Below are 18469 nucleotides of genomic sequence, written 5' to 3'. Positions count from 1 at the left end.
TCATAATAGCTGTATAAACATAGATGTAGTTGACCTGAGCCTTATTTTCTTAGTGTGTAAAATGGCTTCTATCTCTAATGTCCTTAGTCAATTCTCGAAAAAGAATGGCAAGAATTGACCAACCACAATTCCAAAGGGCTGATGATGAAGTAAATTTTCTAACTTCTGGCAGAATCAAAATTAGACATAATTTTTTTGGATGTGGCCAATGATGGAATTTTTTGCTTGATTATGAATGTTTGTGTTACAAGAGAATTGTTTGGTGGAGTTGGGGGGGGAAAGGGAGAAGATGAGAAAAAAATTTAAATTTAAATAAAGACTTGAATAAAGAACAATGCAATGCAGAGAAAGTTTTGATCTTTAGTGATTGATAAAGTTTCCTCAAGTAGAGTCCCATATATCAATGACACCAGAGGTCCAGTTTCTGTGTTTCTATTACCAAACTTATAAGGTTGCTGTGAAAACTGAAGAAAAAAAAAAAAAGCTTTTTATTTTATTCTATCTTTCAGAATGTAAGCTTCTAGAAGACTTTATTTTTGCCTTTTTTTATATCCCCAGTGCTTAGCACTTAATAAATGATTAATAAAAGCAATTAATAAATGTCTTCTGATTGATTGATCCCAGAAAGTAAGACCAAGAACAAGTAACAGACTGGATTTTTGTGATTTCAAAGATTTATCAGAAGCTCCTTTGAGCACTCCCATTACCCTACCGAGGCTATTTTACCTTCCGGGAGAGATCTTTTATCTAGAATATAATGCTCCCCCTACCTCCACTTCCCCTAATTTAATCAGTATGCTTCTTTGAAAAGTCCCCATTCCTACAGTTCCTAACAGGGTACCTGTCTCCTCATTCAAGGATACAGATGTATGTGTGCTGTGATATATATGTCTACATATCTGTACTATATATATATCTGTGTGTGTGTGTGTGTATATATCCAATTTTTTTTTTTTTTTTGATTTAGGGGGGACATAAGTAGCCTAGTACTACTGGCTCTCTTTTCTAATCCACTGAATGAAGAAAGACTAAAAATGAAGAGAGACTAAAATGAGACAAAACATAAAGACTAAAAAATCTCAAATCTCTTTCAGCATTAACTTACCATGAATTATCAATATTTAGCACAAATACTCTTATTTTATTAGACAATGCCAGTTGACAACATATAGAAAAAATATAATCAAATCTGTAAAATTAGATCATAGGTATCAGATTCATAGGCCCATAAAACTCTACATTAAAATTTAAGTGGGAAATGTTTCATAAATGAAAAAAATATAACATTGTTTTTTGTGGTTTTCTAAATCTATTTCATTTGTATTTATTTGAGTTTGACACCATAGGACTAACTGATCTACAAATCCCTTCTATCTCTAAATGTATTAATTATTAATGAACTTTTATTAAGATTTCATGAACACACAAAACAGCCTGGGGCATGCAACTTTTTAACTGGGCTTGCCATACTCCAGGACAGAAGTGTCAAACGCAGCTTGAAATACTCCTAAATGTCAGATCAAAACGTAATCGGGAAATATTTAACAAATTTAAACACACGCACACACTAGCCATGCAGAGCATTGGTCTTACATCCAATCCAGATCAATGCCCCTCAGTGTTACATGAGGCATTAGCAGCAATGTGAGTTGTTAAATCCTCTCCAGGACCCTCTACGGATTTTCCCTGGCCAGAAAACCGGAGTGTTTTGCCACTTCCTTCTTAAGAACACTTTAACTTGCCCCGGGTCACACAGCTAGGAAATGTTAAGAGTCGGAGGCCAGATCTGAACTCCACTGCGCCACCTAGCTGCCCCCCGAGGTTTTTTTTTTTTTAAGCCCGGAGAAGAAAAGGAACTCCAGAAGAAAAAACAAAAGCCTTCCAGTTTCTGGCCTTTTTTCTTATTTTCCCCACAGATCCCTCACCTCAGCCCCACCCTCCAACCTAATCCGATCCCAGGCCAGCGTAGCGAGGAAAAAGACTAGAGAAATTAAAAATCCAAATAGGAGATTCCAACACAACCTCTGCCACCCAGCAAGTGCGCGCGCAGCAGCACGTGACCTCCTCCCGCCTGGCCTCTCCTGGACGCATGCGCACTCACCTGTAGGGTACTGGCCACTGCTGCTTCCAGCGATCGCTGCTTCCCCAAGCGGAGGACAAGTCAGCGACCACCGTCAGCCAAAGCAACGCTACGGTCCAGCGTGCCTGGCCGCCACACTCTCTCCCTTCTCCCCTTCTGGTCCCCATGCCCACGCCACTACCACCACCGCCCACTAACAATCTGGGCTTCCAAGGCCTCTGGGACAGGGATTTTTTTTTAAGGCATCCCAAAGCAACGGAGCATGCGTGGAGCAGTCTGCGCATGCTCACGCTGGAGCTTTCCTGACTTCTAGTTTTGCAAGCTTCTGTGTCACGTGTTTCTCACTCAGATGTCACTCAAGAAACTGACAAAATTCCCTCTTGATGGGCGGAGAGGGAGGTGTCCTGTTCCTCCCGCCGTAGACTAGGCCTATTGCTTCCGGAAGATTCTCATCAACCATCTAGAGAAGCTAGGTTCTTTACTTTTACAGAGGCCGAGAGAGGAAACAGGGTTGGGGGGTACGATTTGAATCCAAGTTCCCCAATTCCAGAGCCAGTGCTTTTTGCATTGTACCAATCATCTCAAGTCCTGGTGGTCTGGGGACACTCTTTTCCTGGAATTGTTGTGAAACACAATTATTCTTCTGAAATGACCGGAGTGGGGGAGTTGGAGGGAGAAAGGAACGGCAGTGTAAGTACACTTTTGGAGACAGCCACTCAACACTTCCCCTCCCCCAAGTAGAGGGGATAGGCGGCTTTAATTTCAATAAGAGTTAATAAGGTCACTTTCCCACTTTGGGATTCAGTTTCCTTATCTGTAAAACCATCCGATTGGAACGGATGACCTTCTAAGGCCCATTGGCTCACTTTATGACCCTCGGAGGCGCTGTCTGGCTTTGTTTTTTGTTTCCTTTTATGAATATCACTGTGATCTCTGTCAACCGAAAACAAGCTAGCGGAGCCATTACCTTGGTAACCATTTCTTGTTCAAAAGACCGGCCTACTGATAACCGGGCAGCCACAGAAGCCCATCCTTGGGAACAACTTCGTTAACAAGCAGATCTTGCAATCTCTTTAAAACTGTCAGGTTAGCTTCCCCAAAGCCCTACCCGCAACCCCACACTGAAAGGAACGGGATACAGATCTGGTAAACGGATTTCTCTCTTTTTTCAGCTTTCAATTCTATATTTGAAAGATACACAGTGTAAAATAAAGTTTGTAACAAAATGAGCCTGGCTTTCTTCAAGAAAATCCCCCGTAGTATTATTCATCGCTCCTTAGCAATACAGCCAGACTCAAGTTCATCACGCTCATCGCTTAAGAAAGAGAGTCATGAGTTTGCGGAAACCAGTCCCGGAGCGCCCCTTTTCTACTCTGTGGGAAACACCAGACCTACGGACTCTGCTCCCCCTACTGACTTCTGCTCGCCAGTACTTTTTATTTAGATTGCCTTCATTCAATTCTCCTGCAGTCTTATGATCTCTCTCTCTCTCTCTCTCTCTCTCTCTCTCTCTCTCTCTCTCTCTCTCTCTCTCTCTCTCTCTCTCTCTCTCTCTCTCTCTCTCTCTCTCTCTCTCTCTCTCTCTCTCTCTCTCTCTCTCTCTCTCTCTCTCTCTCTCTCTCTCTCTCTCTCTCTCTCTCTCTCTCTCTCTCTCTCTCTCTCTCTCTCTCTCTCTCTCTCTTTTTAAACCCATTGAGAAGTTTTCAGTGCTAACTTAATGAGGACTGCACATTGCATTTGAAAGCCTGGTTACGTTTCACTGAAGAGAAATAAACGGATTTTTAAAAAAAATAGTTTTTATTTTCCCGATACATGCTTGGGCAATTTTACAGCATTGACAACTGCCAAACCTTTTGTTCTAATTTTTTTCCCTCTTCCCCTCCCCCCCCCCCAAGATGGCAGGTCGACCAATACATGTTAAATATTAAACTGATTTTTTAAAAGGTAATAGAGGATTTCAGTAGTCAGAAAAGCTGACTTGTGTCTTTCATGCAGAAGTACTGGGAAATTGATCCCAATCTTTCTTACTGCTGCTCTTAGTTCTGTTTATTAAATTGAATTGAATTGACCTCTTCCTTGACGGAATTTTTTTCTTTTCAGATCCTTTCCCTTCAGACCACCCAACCCACGGCATCTCATTCCATTTTTATTTTCACAGATCAGCTCCAGGTACATTCTTTGCCTTCCAAAAGAAGTGAAATCCCAAATCCTTCTATGTTCTTGCCATTTCTTCCTGAGATTCTTATATTGCTACAATAGATGTTAATGGGACCACTAGAAGCCTAGGAAGAATTCTTTTATTTTTAGGGGAAATTCCAGAATGAATGGCTCCACATCAAGCACCATCCCTAATCCCCTTTTAGGCAGAAAGTTATGTCATTTTTTCACAAACAGATAATTCTATTAAGTAATGGAACCAAAGTTTTATCATACCCATCTCCCTTTCTATTGAGTTGAATTGAAAAGTTCTAATCTCCCATTTACTAAAGAAATGTCTTTTATAACGTTCCTGACTGATAGCTATTTAATCTGCTTAGAGACTTTTGCTTAGGGTTTAAGGCCTTTTCCACCTTTTGCCTAAAGCCAGACCTTGCCTACCATCAGCTCAAAGTAGGAGTTATCTTAGCTGTGCCAGAAACTGGGGGATGGAGATGCACAGATGATAGAAGAAAGTCATTAAGAGCTGCTCCTCCAAAGCCTGAATGACCTATTTAAACCTTGATGCACGCTGAGGCCCAAGGCATTACCAACACCCACACAACACAGGAAAACAAGAATGCTCAAGAATATGATGTTTTTTTGTTTCTTTTCTTAGGATTGGGTGGATGCGTGTGCCTGTTAGGAGAAAAAGGTTGCTAAGTTCAGTTATTTTTGCTCAAAACCCAGATGCTCTGTGTTGTTCTGCCCTGTGTATGGGTCTGATTAGCTGTGAGCAAAATACTACCTTGAGCAAATAGCTTCATGTTTCTAAGCTTCAGTTTCCTTATCTGAAAATGAGGATTTCCTTCAGTGGGAATCTAAAAAAGAACTGTCAGATATCCAAATCAATGTGCTGAGAAAAGGAAGGGAAAGAAAAAAAAATCTTTCTCTTCAGTTCTCCTAGCCTCCTGAGTGGACAGATAAATCTGGATCAATGTCTAATCATTTTGGAGATAGTCCCAGTCAAAAAGAAACAATCATCTCAGAATGAGGCACAGATCATGTGCTTTCTTTAGGGAGGGGCCAAAAGACATGCTTAGTTCCATAAAAAAAATGCTACAAACAAAGAAAAACAAACTTCCCCAGTTTTCATGTCTGGGAGTCATTATTTGTCATATTTCAGATCCTCCAAATTAGGATTTAGAGGTATGGTTCCAAATAACTACTGCCAACAAGTAAGATGAAATCATCTCAGTCTTGACTGTTTCTAGCATTCTCTACAAGGATCAACCAGCAATGTCAGCAAACACATTTTTGTCATTAGAATATAAATTCTTAGAATGTAAGTGCCTTTATTACAATATAAGCTCCTTAAGCTCTTTTTCAATTGTTTTTCCAGCATTTAGCAGAGTGCCTGGCATACAGTAAGTAGGCACTTAAAAAAAGCTTATTGCTTGACTAATTTACTGCCTTAGTATGCAGTTTGTCCTGACCTGATAAAGGTGTTTAGATCTGATTAGTTCAGTCGAATTCATTATCTCTGTAATTCATCATCTCCATCTTCTGCCGGAGTCTTTCCAGAGACTCCCAATTACTAGAGCTCTCCTTCCTAAACTTTCAGAACTATTGCAATAGTTTCCCAATTAATTTGTCTCTCCAAATCATATTCCAACAAATGTTGAAAGATGGATTGCCCCATCCTTACAAATTATATCTCTAAAGTGTGACATGATTACTAAACTCACTTAATTCCTCCCTCTATCCAGATAATTTATAATATACACTCATGACAATAATGATTTTGCTTCTCCCTCCATTGAGGCTTGTCAGCATAAAACCCTTCTAATTCCTGGATGTTGTTACTTAAATTATATCTTATTTTACAATCCTTTTCCACTGTCCTTTTTCAAAAATCCCATTTTGTTCCTTTTTAATGATAGATACCTTCTCATTGACATATTTCAGTCATAACTCACTTTCTACCAATTATCAGTGATATTTATAAGAACAAATTTACCCTCTAGATTTAGAAGTATGAAGGTATCATAAACTATGAGCTTTATTGCTGCCTTTCTTCTTGAATATTATTTACTGTGAATTCTTGGTTTTAACAATTGGTTCCTGTTGTATTCAACTTGTCAGAAAAATAGGGGCTTTTTTCTTTCATACTTGACCACTCCTATACTTTCTGCTTTATTTTCACTTTAAATCCGTCTTGATTAGATGAAAAACTACAGGCCAATACATACATATATGAATATATATGTGTGTGTGTAATATATATATGTAACAAATATGTACAATATAGAAAATATTTTAAATAAAACTATAAAATATACAACACTATAATGTGTCATACATATGTGCTATATGTACATATAAAACATAGATACATACATACACATATAAACATATCAAATCCCCGGCTTTTCATCAAAGGCACCAGATATCTTTGTTGTTCATATGAATTCAATAAATGCCTATTATACTATCCCTCATTGGATGATCACCAACCCACAGTAATTTCCAGTTATTTCTCTATTACTGAATGTCCCAGTAATAGGACTTTTCAAGGTTTCTTAATTTATTTGCTGACCTAATTCATTAGTCATTAGAGTTTTCTGTAGCAACAATATCCAATTTTTATCCTTTCACATATCAAATTCCTAGATCTTCTCCTCCTCCCCCACTCCAAAACATAAAAATGAGTGGATTTTAGTTGCTGATAATGATTTGAGGAAATGGGTTTAAGTTCCCTCTCTCCCCCACCTCCCTCTCTAAAATAGTAATTTGTGGAAGTGGGTCTTAGTTTGTCTCTCTTTTTTGTGACTTGGGTTTTTGTGTGTGTCATAGACCCCTTTGGCAGTTTGATGAAAGCTATAGACACTTCACAATAATGTTTTTAAGTGAATAAAATTTTTAAACAATCTTAAGATTACAAAGGAAATACAATTAAAATAATCGTATATATATATATATATATATATATATATATATATATATATATATATATATATATATATATTTTTTTTTTTTTTTAATTTTGCATACCCCACCCCACTTCCGAACCCTTGCTCTAAGACAAACATTCTTCTTGATTACTTGGAAAGTAGAGCTTTCCTTCAGGCTTCTTTAGAAAGCAGAGCAATCTTCACTTTATGAACATAGTTGCCATCACCAGAAACAAAAATGCAGTATGCTGTCTTCAGGTCTCTTAAAACATTTTGCCTTCAGTACCGATCTTATTATGGTTACTAGTTTTCAAGGAAAGTTTGTGGCTAACTTGGTGGAGACTCCTGAGCTAGATTTTATTTTTTCAAAGTACTTTTTTTTTTTTTTTTTTTTTTTTTTTACAATTGAGTGTTTGATGAGCAGCATTTGATGGATAATTAGTTTCCTGATAAAGATCCAATCCAAAGAAGTTGCTTATAACTGTCTTCCAAGAGAGAATGTAACCTCTTCTTGTTGAGGGCATTAGCCCCTTTGGTATTCTTTGTTTGATCTCCAACTCCATTTGGGGCTTGGACTTTGATCTGGTCAAACTAGTCTGGGCTTGTACCCAGCCCCCCACTGGATCTGAGCTGGCTTGGATAAAGCCCGCCAAAAATCTGGCCTTCTAGGAATTAACCTGAGCTCTGCCCATTACTTCTTCAAGCAGATAAAAAGAGCAAAGCTAGAATCATCTTTGGTTCAGAGATTTGAAAGATGCCAGCCAAGATGCTTGCATCAGAGATTCTCTGTCCCCGCCGCTTTTGGCGTTCTTCCTCTATCTAATGCCTTTTACTAACCAGACCTTAACTTTACTTCCAAACCCTGCAATAAACATCTTTTACCCATCTAGGTTTTCGGGCCTGTAAATTCATTTACAGGGGACTCTCGCCGCCACTAGACCTGATTTAACTTTGTATCCTTGCGCCGAATCCTAAGGGGGTTGCAGGGGAGCTCCATGTGACTCCCTGTACCCCGAATCCTGCCACTAGACCTCACTTAATCCTATTGAGGTATATACCTCATTATTAGGTATTTATCTCATGATTTGGTTCAAGTTACCTCATCATTTTGAGGTTCCCTATTACCTCATCATTCTTATCTTTGAACACTTTGGAAAACCAGATTTCATACTCTTACTTCTTGTAAGTAGGCCTGATTTCCACACATTTTAATTCCAAGATGGAATAAAATGAGATAGTCATAGACCATATCACTATGTAGTTAATAACAGGAAGTATACCTAGTTATAGGATAGAAAAGATCCTCAGTTAAAATATAGATGGAGTGCCATTTCTCTCCTGCTGTATTGGTGAAGGCTATAATGACTTTTTGAATACTATACTACAGGACTTCAAACTACTCTCTCTCTTTTTGGAATCCTCTCTTCAGTTTCAAGTTTTGTTTTCCAAGGCTAGAATTCTCTTCAACTCTATATATGTCTCTCTTTGCTATTGATGGGGGTTGAGGTCCCTTTAACCCCCCCCCCATTGGCTGACCTTTGATTTACAAATCCTGGTCACTGGACTGTCCCACCTCCCACAGGATCTGAGCCAACTTGGGACATTACCCACAAGCCCCTTTAGGTATAAAAGAGCCAAACTGGAGATCTTTCTTTGCAGGAGCCCTTCCCCCCAAACATGGTATCCTTCCGACCATGTAAGGGTTCCTGCCCGCCCAGTGACCACCTCTGGCCCTGGCATCTTTCTACCTTTTTTTTTTTTTTTTTTGAGGCTGGGGTTAAGTGACTTGCCCAGGGTCATACAGCTAGGAAGTGTTAAGTGTCTGAGACCAGATTTGAGCTCGAGTCCTCCTGAATTCAGGGCTGGTGCTCTATCCACTGTGCCACCTAGCTGCCCCCACCTTTCTACCTTTAATTTTACTTCTAAATCCCTACAATAAACCTTTTTATCAATCTAGATTTTCGGTCTGTAAATTCATTTATAGGGACTCTGCGCTGTCAAGCTACTATCTTTGCGCTGACCCAAAAGGGGGTTCCCCTTCCCTACCTGTCATCACTATCAGAGTTCCTGCTCCTTGAAGCTGCTTCTAACCTCAAATGATTGACTCTGTATTTGTGTCAGTCTGGAATGAATGCCTTGAATTGGCTTTCTTACTGCTGGAAAAGCAATGTTACTGCTGCTAGTAGATAGAGGGAGTGAAAAACCAGGAGAACATTGTATACAGCAACAGCAAGATTATATTATCAATTCTGATAGAGAGGCTATTTTCAACAATGAGATGATTCACATCAATTCTAATGGTCTTATGATGAAGAGAGCCATCTGCACCCAGAGAGAAGACAGTGGGGACTGAGTGTGGATCAGAACATAGTATTTTTACTTATTTTTTTGTTTGCTTGCATTGTGTTTTCTTTCTCATTTTTTTCCTTTTTGATTTGCTTTTTCTTTTTGCAGCATGATAATTGTGGAAATAAGTATAGAAGAATTGTACATGTTTAACATATATTGGATTACTTGACATCTGGGGAAGGAGGGGAAGAGAGGGAAAATTTTGGAACACAAGGTTTTCCAGGGGTGAATGTTGAAAATGATCTATGCATGTGTTTTTGAGAATAAAAGGCATTAATAAAAAAAAAACAATAATTTTCCATTACCTTCAGATACAACAACTCAACCATTCCTCAATTGATGGGCATCTACTCATTTTCCAATTCTTCCCTACCACAAAAAGAGCTGCTATAAACATTTTTGCACATATGGGTCCTTTTCCCTCCTTTATGATTTCTTTGGGATATAGACACATTAATGGCACTGCTGAGTCAAAGGGTATGCACGGCTTTATAGCCTTTTGGGCCTAGTTCCAAATTGCTCTCCAGAATGATTGGATCATTCACAACTCCACCAATAATGTATTATTGTTCCAGTTTTCCTACATTCTCAAGGAGTCTTTATAAATGATTTTTTTTTCTTTTTTTTTACAAGCTGGTAAATTGCAGAAGTGGGACTTCAAATTCAGGCCTTCAAACTCTAAAATTTCCTGGATGATCATAATGGTAGGTTTTTTTCATGGAACTATGCCCATCCCTGTGGTGTTATACTCTTCTGGTGCTAGTAGCATATATCTTGATCTAGAGGGCATATTCTTTCTACCCAGGGCTGGGTAACCTTAATCTTAACCCTAACCCTAACCACCCAAACTAATTTTTTTGAAAGAACTTTTCTACCTCCAAAAGACTCTTTTTCTATATCTCATCCACTTGGTGTGTCTTACTTCACATTTCCAGACTACACTATTCAAGAGGGGCCTTAGAGATCACCTAATCCACCCTATTTCTACGGATGAGCAAACACGCTCCACCCTTTTAGATTATAAACTCCTTGAGGGAAAGCCTATGCTTACTTTTCTTTGTATCCTTGGAGACTGTCACTTGGGCACATACGAATTTAATAAATACTTCTTACACACACTTCTTGACTATACATTTAATAATTACTTCTTATGCATTTAATAATTCTTACACACACACTTCTTGGTTATGCATTTAATAATTACTTCTTATGCATTTAATAATTCTTATACACACACTTCTTGGTTATGCATTTAATAATTCTTACACAGACACTTCTTGGTTATGCATTTAATAATTCTTACACAGGCACTTCTTGGTTATGCATTTAATAATTCTTATACATATACTTCTTGGTTATGCATTTAATAATTACTTCTTATGCATTTAATAATTCTTACACACACTTCTTGGTTATGCATTTAATAATTCTTACACATATACTTCTTGGTTATGCATTTAATAATTACTTCTTATGCATTTAATAATTCTTACACACACTTCTTGGTTATGCATTTAATAATTCTTACACATATACTTCTTGGTTATGCATTTAATAATTATTTCTTATGCGTTTAATAATTCTTACACACACACTTCTTGGTTATGCATTTAATAATTACTTTTTACACACACACTTCTAGGTTATGCATTTAATAATTACTTTTTACACACACACTTCTTGGTTATGCATTTAATAATTCTTACACACACACACTTCCTGGTTATGCATTTAATAATTACTTCTTATGCATTTAATAATTCTTACACACACACTTCTTGGTTATGCATTTAATAATTCTTACACATATATTTCTTGGTTATGCATTTAATAATTACTTATGCATTTAATAACTCTTACACATATATTTCTTGGTTATGCATTTAATAATTACTTCTTATGCATTTAATAATTCTTACACATATATTTCTTGGTTATGCATTTAATAATTACTTATGCATTTAATAATTCTTACACATATACTTCTTGGTTATGCATTTAATAATTACTTATGTATTTAATAATTCTTACACACACACACTTCTTGGTTATGCATTTAATAATTCTTACACATAGACACTTCTTGGTTATGCATGTAATAGTTTACTTTTTACACACACACACTTCTCGGTTCCCCTCCATTGCCTACACCCACATACAGTTTCTTCTTTTAAAAGGGACCAGTAACTTCTGAACTTTCTTCTCGCTTTTCTCTTGGTGGCCTCCAGGGGCCGCGGTCGAGTCCGGGGGAGTGAGTACCCCATCCGGCTGAGCTGTGACGCTGCCCAGCCCAGCCTAGAGCCGCAGTCCCGCAGTCCGCCTACGAGGTGACTGCATCCCGGACATCATGGCCCCGCGGAGAGTGGCCCTGGTCCTGGCCGGCTGCGGCGTGTTCGATGGCAGCGAATTGCATGAAGCCTCGGCCGTATTGGTTCATCTCAGCCGCAGCGGGGCTGAGGTCAGGGGCGGGCGGGACTCCGGGGAAGGAAGAACGGAGAGAGGGAAGGACAGAGAGACTTGGCCTGGGTCGCCTAGACTAGAGAGCGCCCGGGGCCGGCTGCAGCAGCGAGGGCTGGGGCTGGGGCTGGGGCTAGGGCTGGGGCCGAGGATGGGAAGCGTTTTGCTGGAGAGCGATTATCCTGGCCAACCCTCTAATATCGGCTCGGGCTGAAATGAGGAAAACGGGACGAATTTACCAGGCCTAACTTCCTTCACTTCCCATCCTTTCTTTCTATTTATTTGCTAGTGATGATAGCATTTTAAAAATTGCAATGAGCGTGATTCTTGCGTTGTTTTCATGCTCTCTCCTAATCACCAAACTTCTCAAATGAATGCAGTGCAAATAGAGACTTTCCTGATGGAAGCAGAAATATTCGAGAAAGCGAAGGCTATGAGGATTGCATTTCCGAGGGACCACTTTAGGAAACGACCCCTTGTAGTCCTTAAATCTTCCATGACCATTTCCCGTATTTCCCCCTCCCGCTCCAAAACCCAACACCTTTTAAAAATGGCCATCTGGCTTTGTCCAAGATTATCTTGTTTCTATTTTTATATGGTCTTGTCCTTGAGACTTTTTTTGTTTCTTGAAACTGGGAATTTCTAACGTGTAATAATACCGTTTGTGACGAGGTGGCATATAATATAACCTAGATTTTCCTTAAAAAAAAGAAATCTAATAGAAAAGGCATTTTTTTTACACGGCCATAGATTTTTTTTTTTTTTTTAAGCATTGTAACAGAACTTAAGAGATACTTTAATCTTAATACTCATTTCAAATGAGAGGAATATGAGTTCTCAACAGGTAAGTGACTAGTCCCAGGTCTTAGCTATATTTTGGCAAAGGATAAATGTTTCATGAATAAATTGTGAAGTCTTAAAATACAGCTTTTGGAACTCCTCCACAGATAGATATTAATAATGATGCGATAAAGCTTTTTAAGGTAAAGATACGTGTGAAGAATCATTGTAAAGTAACAGGAATTCATTCCATGTGTCTATGGGTTGCTTTTTGTTTGTATTTTTCCTTTCCTTGTAAAATTTGAACCTTTGCTCCAAAAAGTGTGTGTGTGAAGAGGATGGATAAACACAAATGTTAGAATTTCACTTATATACACCAAAGATAAGGATTAATTTATTTTTGATAAATAAAAAATTAAAAAAAGAGATGACATTTAAATTTAATACATAGTGGTATATTTAACTACAATTTCATATTTTATTAACAGATTACTTAATATATATAGTCTTTACAAGTTATCGACTTTTTAGGAATTACTAAGCCAGAGTTTGATGGGATTTATAAATTAATAAAGTGAACAATTGATTTTTTTTTTAAACTATGAGCCTTCCATTTGCTCCTTTAAAAAATTAATTTAGACTCTTCTTTTAGAACAAAATACATGGTCATAAACTCAAGGAGTATGCTTTTGGCACATTAAAAGGGAATGGCTTGATTTATGTACTCCCATGTGTTTTTAGGCTCCTTTAATTTGTAGCTATAAAATCATTTTCATATTGAAGACAGAATGAAATATTAAAATTAAAATAACATTTTGAAAAGCACCACTAACATTTTTTCTACTGTAATTTCCATCTTACAAATATATTTATTAAAACTTTTTTTGATTTTCAGTTTCTTATTGGACAAGGATGAGGGCTTATTTATCTTCTAGAAAACACCTGTAGGTTCCCTGGCTCTGTGTGCCTGGTTATGCCATGTATTGTTTCTGAGAGCCCACACAGTTGTGGGATGGATTTTGGACTTAGATTTCTATTTTCATATCTGTAAGAGGTTTTGTGTTTTTTTTTTTTTAAACAGTGACACAATACCAATTATTTTTCATTTTTGTTTTTGAAGGTAAAGATATTTGCTCCTAACATGGAACAGATGCATGTAGTTAATCACTTATCTGGCAACCCAACAGAAGAGAAGAGAAATGTGTTAGTGGAAAGTGCCAGAATTGCACGAGGTAATATTCAAGATTTGGCAGACCTGAAGGTCAACGAGTTTGATGCTGTTATTTTCCCTGGTGAGTTGGCCTAAAATCTCTTATTTTATCTGTTGTAATGTATTTTGTTTAGAGGAAAAACTATTAGAAGTTCTGGTGTATTGAAAAGAACAGTGATATGGGAGTGAGGATAAAGAATTTTAAACTTGGCTCAAGCAAGCAATATGAAGACTAATGCTATGAAATGGCTTTAGTTGTCATTAATTAAATGGAGATTGGATTTATGGATCCTAAAGTCATATGATCATAAAACTAAGGATCTGATTGCACTTTAAAGGTCATCTAGTACAACTTCCTAGTTTTACAAGTGAGAAATCTAAGATTTAGAGGAGCTATAAAGTGTCTTTCAGCTCTGGGTCAGCCCTGGGATTGATGAGATTCACCTAAATAGTGATTGACTATTTGAGCTGGGAGCTAAACCCAGGATCTCTGTCTCTAAAGCCAGTGGACTTTCTCCTTCATCTTGGGACCTTTCATTTCCAGGATTAAAAGTCTGTGAATTTACATCCAAAATAAAATATTCAGCTTTATTCTTAGTAATTCCTTAATACTATTTAAAAAGTATAGTCTTAATGAGATTGACTTGCCTAACTCATATAATTTAATTTTATTTTGAGGATTTGGATTAATTGGTCTCCTTGTTTATAGTCTTTTCTGCCTCCAATGCCTTTTCCATGTAGCTGTCAAAAGTGTCACATCCGGGGCAGCTAGGTGGCACAGTGGATAGAGCAGCAGCCTTGAAGTCAGGAGATTGAGTTCAAATCTGGCCTCAGACACTTAAGACTTCCTAGCTGTGTGACCTTGGGCAAGTCACTTAACCCCAACTGCCTCAGCAAAAAAAAAAAAAAAGTGTTACATCCAGTTCTGTCTTCCAATTTTCAGTGATTCTTTGTTGCCTTAGAAAAAAGCAATAGTTGTTAATGTTTTTTTCTGCTTAAAATTTTGATCACTTACCTGTTTATCTGTTATATCCTGTCTGTAGAATGGTAGCTTTTAGCTATTTTTCATTTTGTTTTTGTATTTCCAATGCTTTATGCATAATGGACTCTTAATAAATGCTTGTTATAGTATTTTACTTTGAATTTTGAAAAGCAATAATTTATATATTTTATTTAATTACCTACCCTTTATGGCAGTGTAGTATGGCATACATTTTTTAAATTATGAAATTAATTATTTTGAGGCAATTCTGAAAATTTGTAACATTCCTTCAAAGTACATCCCAGAATATCCGAGATATTCTGATATGTTCCATTATTATTATAGTTTCATAATCTGGGATCACTATTGTAGTCGATCTACAATATATATGTTTTTTAGATTGCAGGTGATTTGGCAGTATTACCTACAAGATGAACTGGTAAATGGCAAAGTAGGTCATTCTTATTCCCTTGTAGCAACCAGGATTATCTCATAACTTCTCTATGGTAATTGCTTTTGAGGATTGATGCTGATTTGGCATGCTAATATTTTTAGGTATTTTGACCCTCAGAGAACAACATTTAAATGACCTCAATTTCTTAAATTGACTAAACTGTTTTAGTTTTTTGAAAGGAGAGATTGTATTTTTTAGAAATTTAATTGATTCAGATACTCTTTGATTTTTCTTTTTACTTTATGCATCAGCAAAGACTTCTCATTTTATGGAGATACTCTGGAGTTTTTAAAGGTCTTACCAATAGAGGACAAATTCTCATATATCTGGTAAATGAAAAACAAACCAGTACTGGACAGTGGGTTGGGTCTTTGAGAACAGCCCATTTATATTTTCAGAGGTTCTTCATCAGAATTTGACCATTGGGTGATGAATATATTTGCTAGCAACTTGTGAAAAATATACTTACTTCAAGATATAGTTGTGATCTATATTAATGGAAGAAATACTCATGGGAGTGATATTAAATGATTTTATTTTGTGGCAAAGTTCAGAAGAATATGTAGGAGTAAACATTTTGGTAGGTCTACCTCTGTTGGTAGGTACTCTTTCAATATAAACTGTTGACATTTTTCTAAGAATTCACCCTTTATTATACTTTGAACACTCAAGAATTCTGATCATTGCAAAACTAAGGTCTGATGAAGTATATCACTCACCTCCTAAGAAGTGGTGGTCTCAAGATTTAGATTAAATCATGGGTTTTAGAACATGGATATTGGGGCAGTTTGTTTTGCTTGACAATGCATATTTGTTATAAGGTCTTTTTTTACCCAGTAGAGTTGGAGTTTGAGATTGGAATAGGGATAGGAAAAGGAAAGAGATTGAGACATCTTTAGAAAAAGATGCAACATTTTTGGTGGCCTTACCAAGTGGGGCTCTCCATTCTGGAAAACAATATGAAACTATGCCCCCAAAGTTGTTAAACTGTGCATATCCCTTGACCCAGCAGTATCATTACTAGGCCTGTACCCCAAAGAGATCAAAGAAAAGAAAAGAAACCATATGTTCAATTTATACCTGCTCTTTTTGTAGTGGCAAGGAATTGGAAACTGAGGGGATAACTACCAATTGGGGAAAGACTAAAGAAGTTTATATGTGATGGAATTCTTTTGTGCTATGAGAAATGATGAAGGGGCAATGTCAGCAAAATCTGGTAATTTATATGAAATCTAGAAACTTATGATCCATTATGAAGTGAGTTGAAGTAGAACAATTTATAGGTAAAAACGAACAAGTTTGAAAGACTTAAGAACACTGATCACTTATTCAATAGAGCTCATGATGAATGAATGAATGAAAAAAATCACGTGTTTTTACTATATGCAAACATACTTCCCATCTGACAGAGACTTGAACACAATACACTTCTACACAAACACATACACACACACACACACACACACACACACACACACACACACCCCTCTCTCCCTTCCTTTCCCCAGCCATTGTTTTACCTAAGATACAAAGATGATTTTCCTTTTTTTTTGGGGGGGGGTTGTGGAGAGAAATTTGAAGAGAAAGGAAAGATAGATTTTGGTTATTTGAAAAGATAAAATTTAATTAGAAAAAAAGAAAAGTAAGTTATGGAAGGCCAAAAAGAAGCACAGAGAAGCATACTAGTTTTGAAAGCTGAAGGTAGAATTTATTATAGACTTATATATAGAGAAAAATAATCTATATGTAATGGAGATTAGCATTTTCATGTATAATCCTCTTTTAATTCCTTTTATTGTGTATGTGGAAATGCCTATTTTTTTCTTGCTGTTTGTTAAGTTCCAAATAAAAATGAATGCCTTTTATAAAAAGAATTAATTATTTGTATTTATAAAAGGCTCCTAGCTTCCTATTTTGAACTTGTATTACTGGTAAAAGATAAAATAAATTAATTTTATCAGCTTCTATCATCTAGCTTTATGTAACTGGATTCTTTTTTTTTATTTTTTTTATTTTTATTTTATTTTATTTTTAAATTTTTTTTAATAATATTATCCCTTGTATTCATTTTTCCAAATTATCCCCCCCCTTTACTCCCTCCCCCCGATGACAGGCAATCCCATACATTTTACATGTGTTTATGTAACTGGATTCTTACCTGTAAAGTCAGTTTGTTTCTTGTGCCTGGGTTGGCTTTTGGTTGTTACTGAAGCTTGATAATAATAGTTAATACCCTCTCCTCTGTAAGTACTATCACTGGGCAAGTTCCCTTTGGACAGAATGACAGGCTTTGTTCCTTTGTGTTTATATGGGTCATCTGGGTTACTGTGTTACTTAGTATCTTTTTTATGTTAGCTTTCCCTTTCTCCTGCATTCAGAGGACATTATCAAATCCAGGTTGCTCTGCTGTTTTTTTTTTTTTTTTTCCTTCTAGATTTTTCTTTTTTGTCAAAGTTAATTCTACATCACTTTCAAGTTTCTGCTGTTAATGTGGTAGACTGACTTCCCAATTCCTCCCACTTAGTATTGTAGAATATTCTTTAGATCCTTGTTCTTTGCTGCTTTAAATGGTCCTGGTACTTCTTGTTATATTTCAAGGTGGATTTGGTGTAGCCAAGAATCTCTGCTCCTGGGCTGTGGATGGAAAGGATTGTACAGTCAATAATATTGTGAAGGCTACTCTGCAGGCCTTCCATAGTGCTAAGAAACCCATTGGGTTGTGCTGCATATCTCCTGTGCTGGCAGCCAAAGTCTTCCCCGGTTGTGAAGTTACAGTTGGCCATGATAAAAATGTGGATGGAAGGTAAGAAAAAAGACTAAAAGTTTACTTGTGACTGAGTATGTCATTATGCTTTTTGATTTATTTTTCCCAAATGAATATAAGAGTGGCCTTTTTATTATATTGCCAAAATGCTTTTTTTTTTTAACTGAAATCATGAAATGTGGAACAAGGCACAATTCATGTACCAAGATGCCTTTCTTACTTCCCTTAGTTGTCAGAATCTTTGACTTCTTGAAATCACTTTTTATGTACTTATATATGTAAATGTGATAGCAAGCCATATTT

General features: G+C 36.9%; 2 protein-coding genes across 5 annotated transcripts in view; one reads left to right on the top strand and one right to left on the bottom strand.

The window, feature by feature from the left end:
• CLN5 (CLN5 lysosomal BMP synthase) overlaps positions 1–2379 on the bottom strand; it is a 28812-nt gene extending 26433 nt beyond the window's left edge. For both annotated transcript variants that reach the window (XR_012487783.1, XM_074299298.1), the window contains exon 1: positions 2102–2379. Coding sequence is in view for 1 of the 2 variants with exons in the window: in XM_074299298.1 (XP_074155399.1) it covers positions 2102–2364 (263 nt within the window). In the remaining variant the exon portion in view is untranslated. The remainder of the gene's footprint in view (positions 1–2101) is intronic.
• The window catches only part of FBXL3 (F-box and leucine rich repeat protein 3), a 61401-nt gene that overhangs the window by 41287 nt on the left and 1645 nt on the right, over positions 1–18469 (top strand). The window contains exons 1-3 of one of the 3 annotated variants that reach the window (XM_074299296.1): positions 11805–11977; positions 13877–14048; positions 18001–18205. In XM_074299296.1, the coding sequence (XP_074155397.1) occupies positions 11867–11977; positions 13877–14048; positions 18001–18205 (488 nt within the window). In that variant the 5' untranslated portion in view covers positions 11805–11866. Of the gene's footprint in view, positions 1–11804; positions 11978–11998; positions 12821–13876; positions 14049–18000; positions 18206–18469 lie in introns of those variants that run through there. The other 2 variants (XM_074299297.1, XM_074299295.1) reach the window with 2 other exon arrangements.

Source organism: Sminthopsis crassicaudata, chromosome 3 (assembly GCF_048593235.1).
Source record: "Sminthopsis crassicaudata isolate SCR6 chromosome 3, ASM4859323v1, whole genome shotgun sequence".
In the NCBI taxonomy this organism is placed as follows: domain Eukaryota; kingdom Metazoa; phylum Chordata; class Mammalia; order Dasyuromorphia; family Dasyuridae; genus Sminthopsis; species Sminthopsis crassicaudata.
Note: the sequence above shows the minus strand (reverse complement) of the source record. Positions and strands in the feature narration are given on the sequence as shown.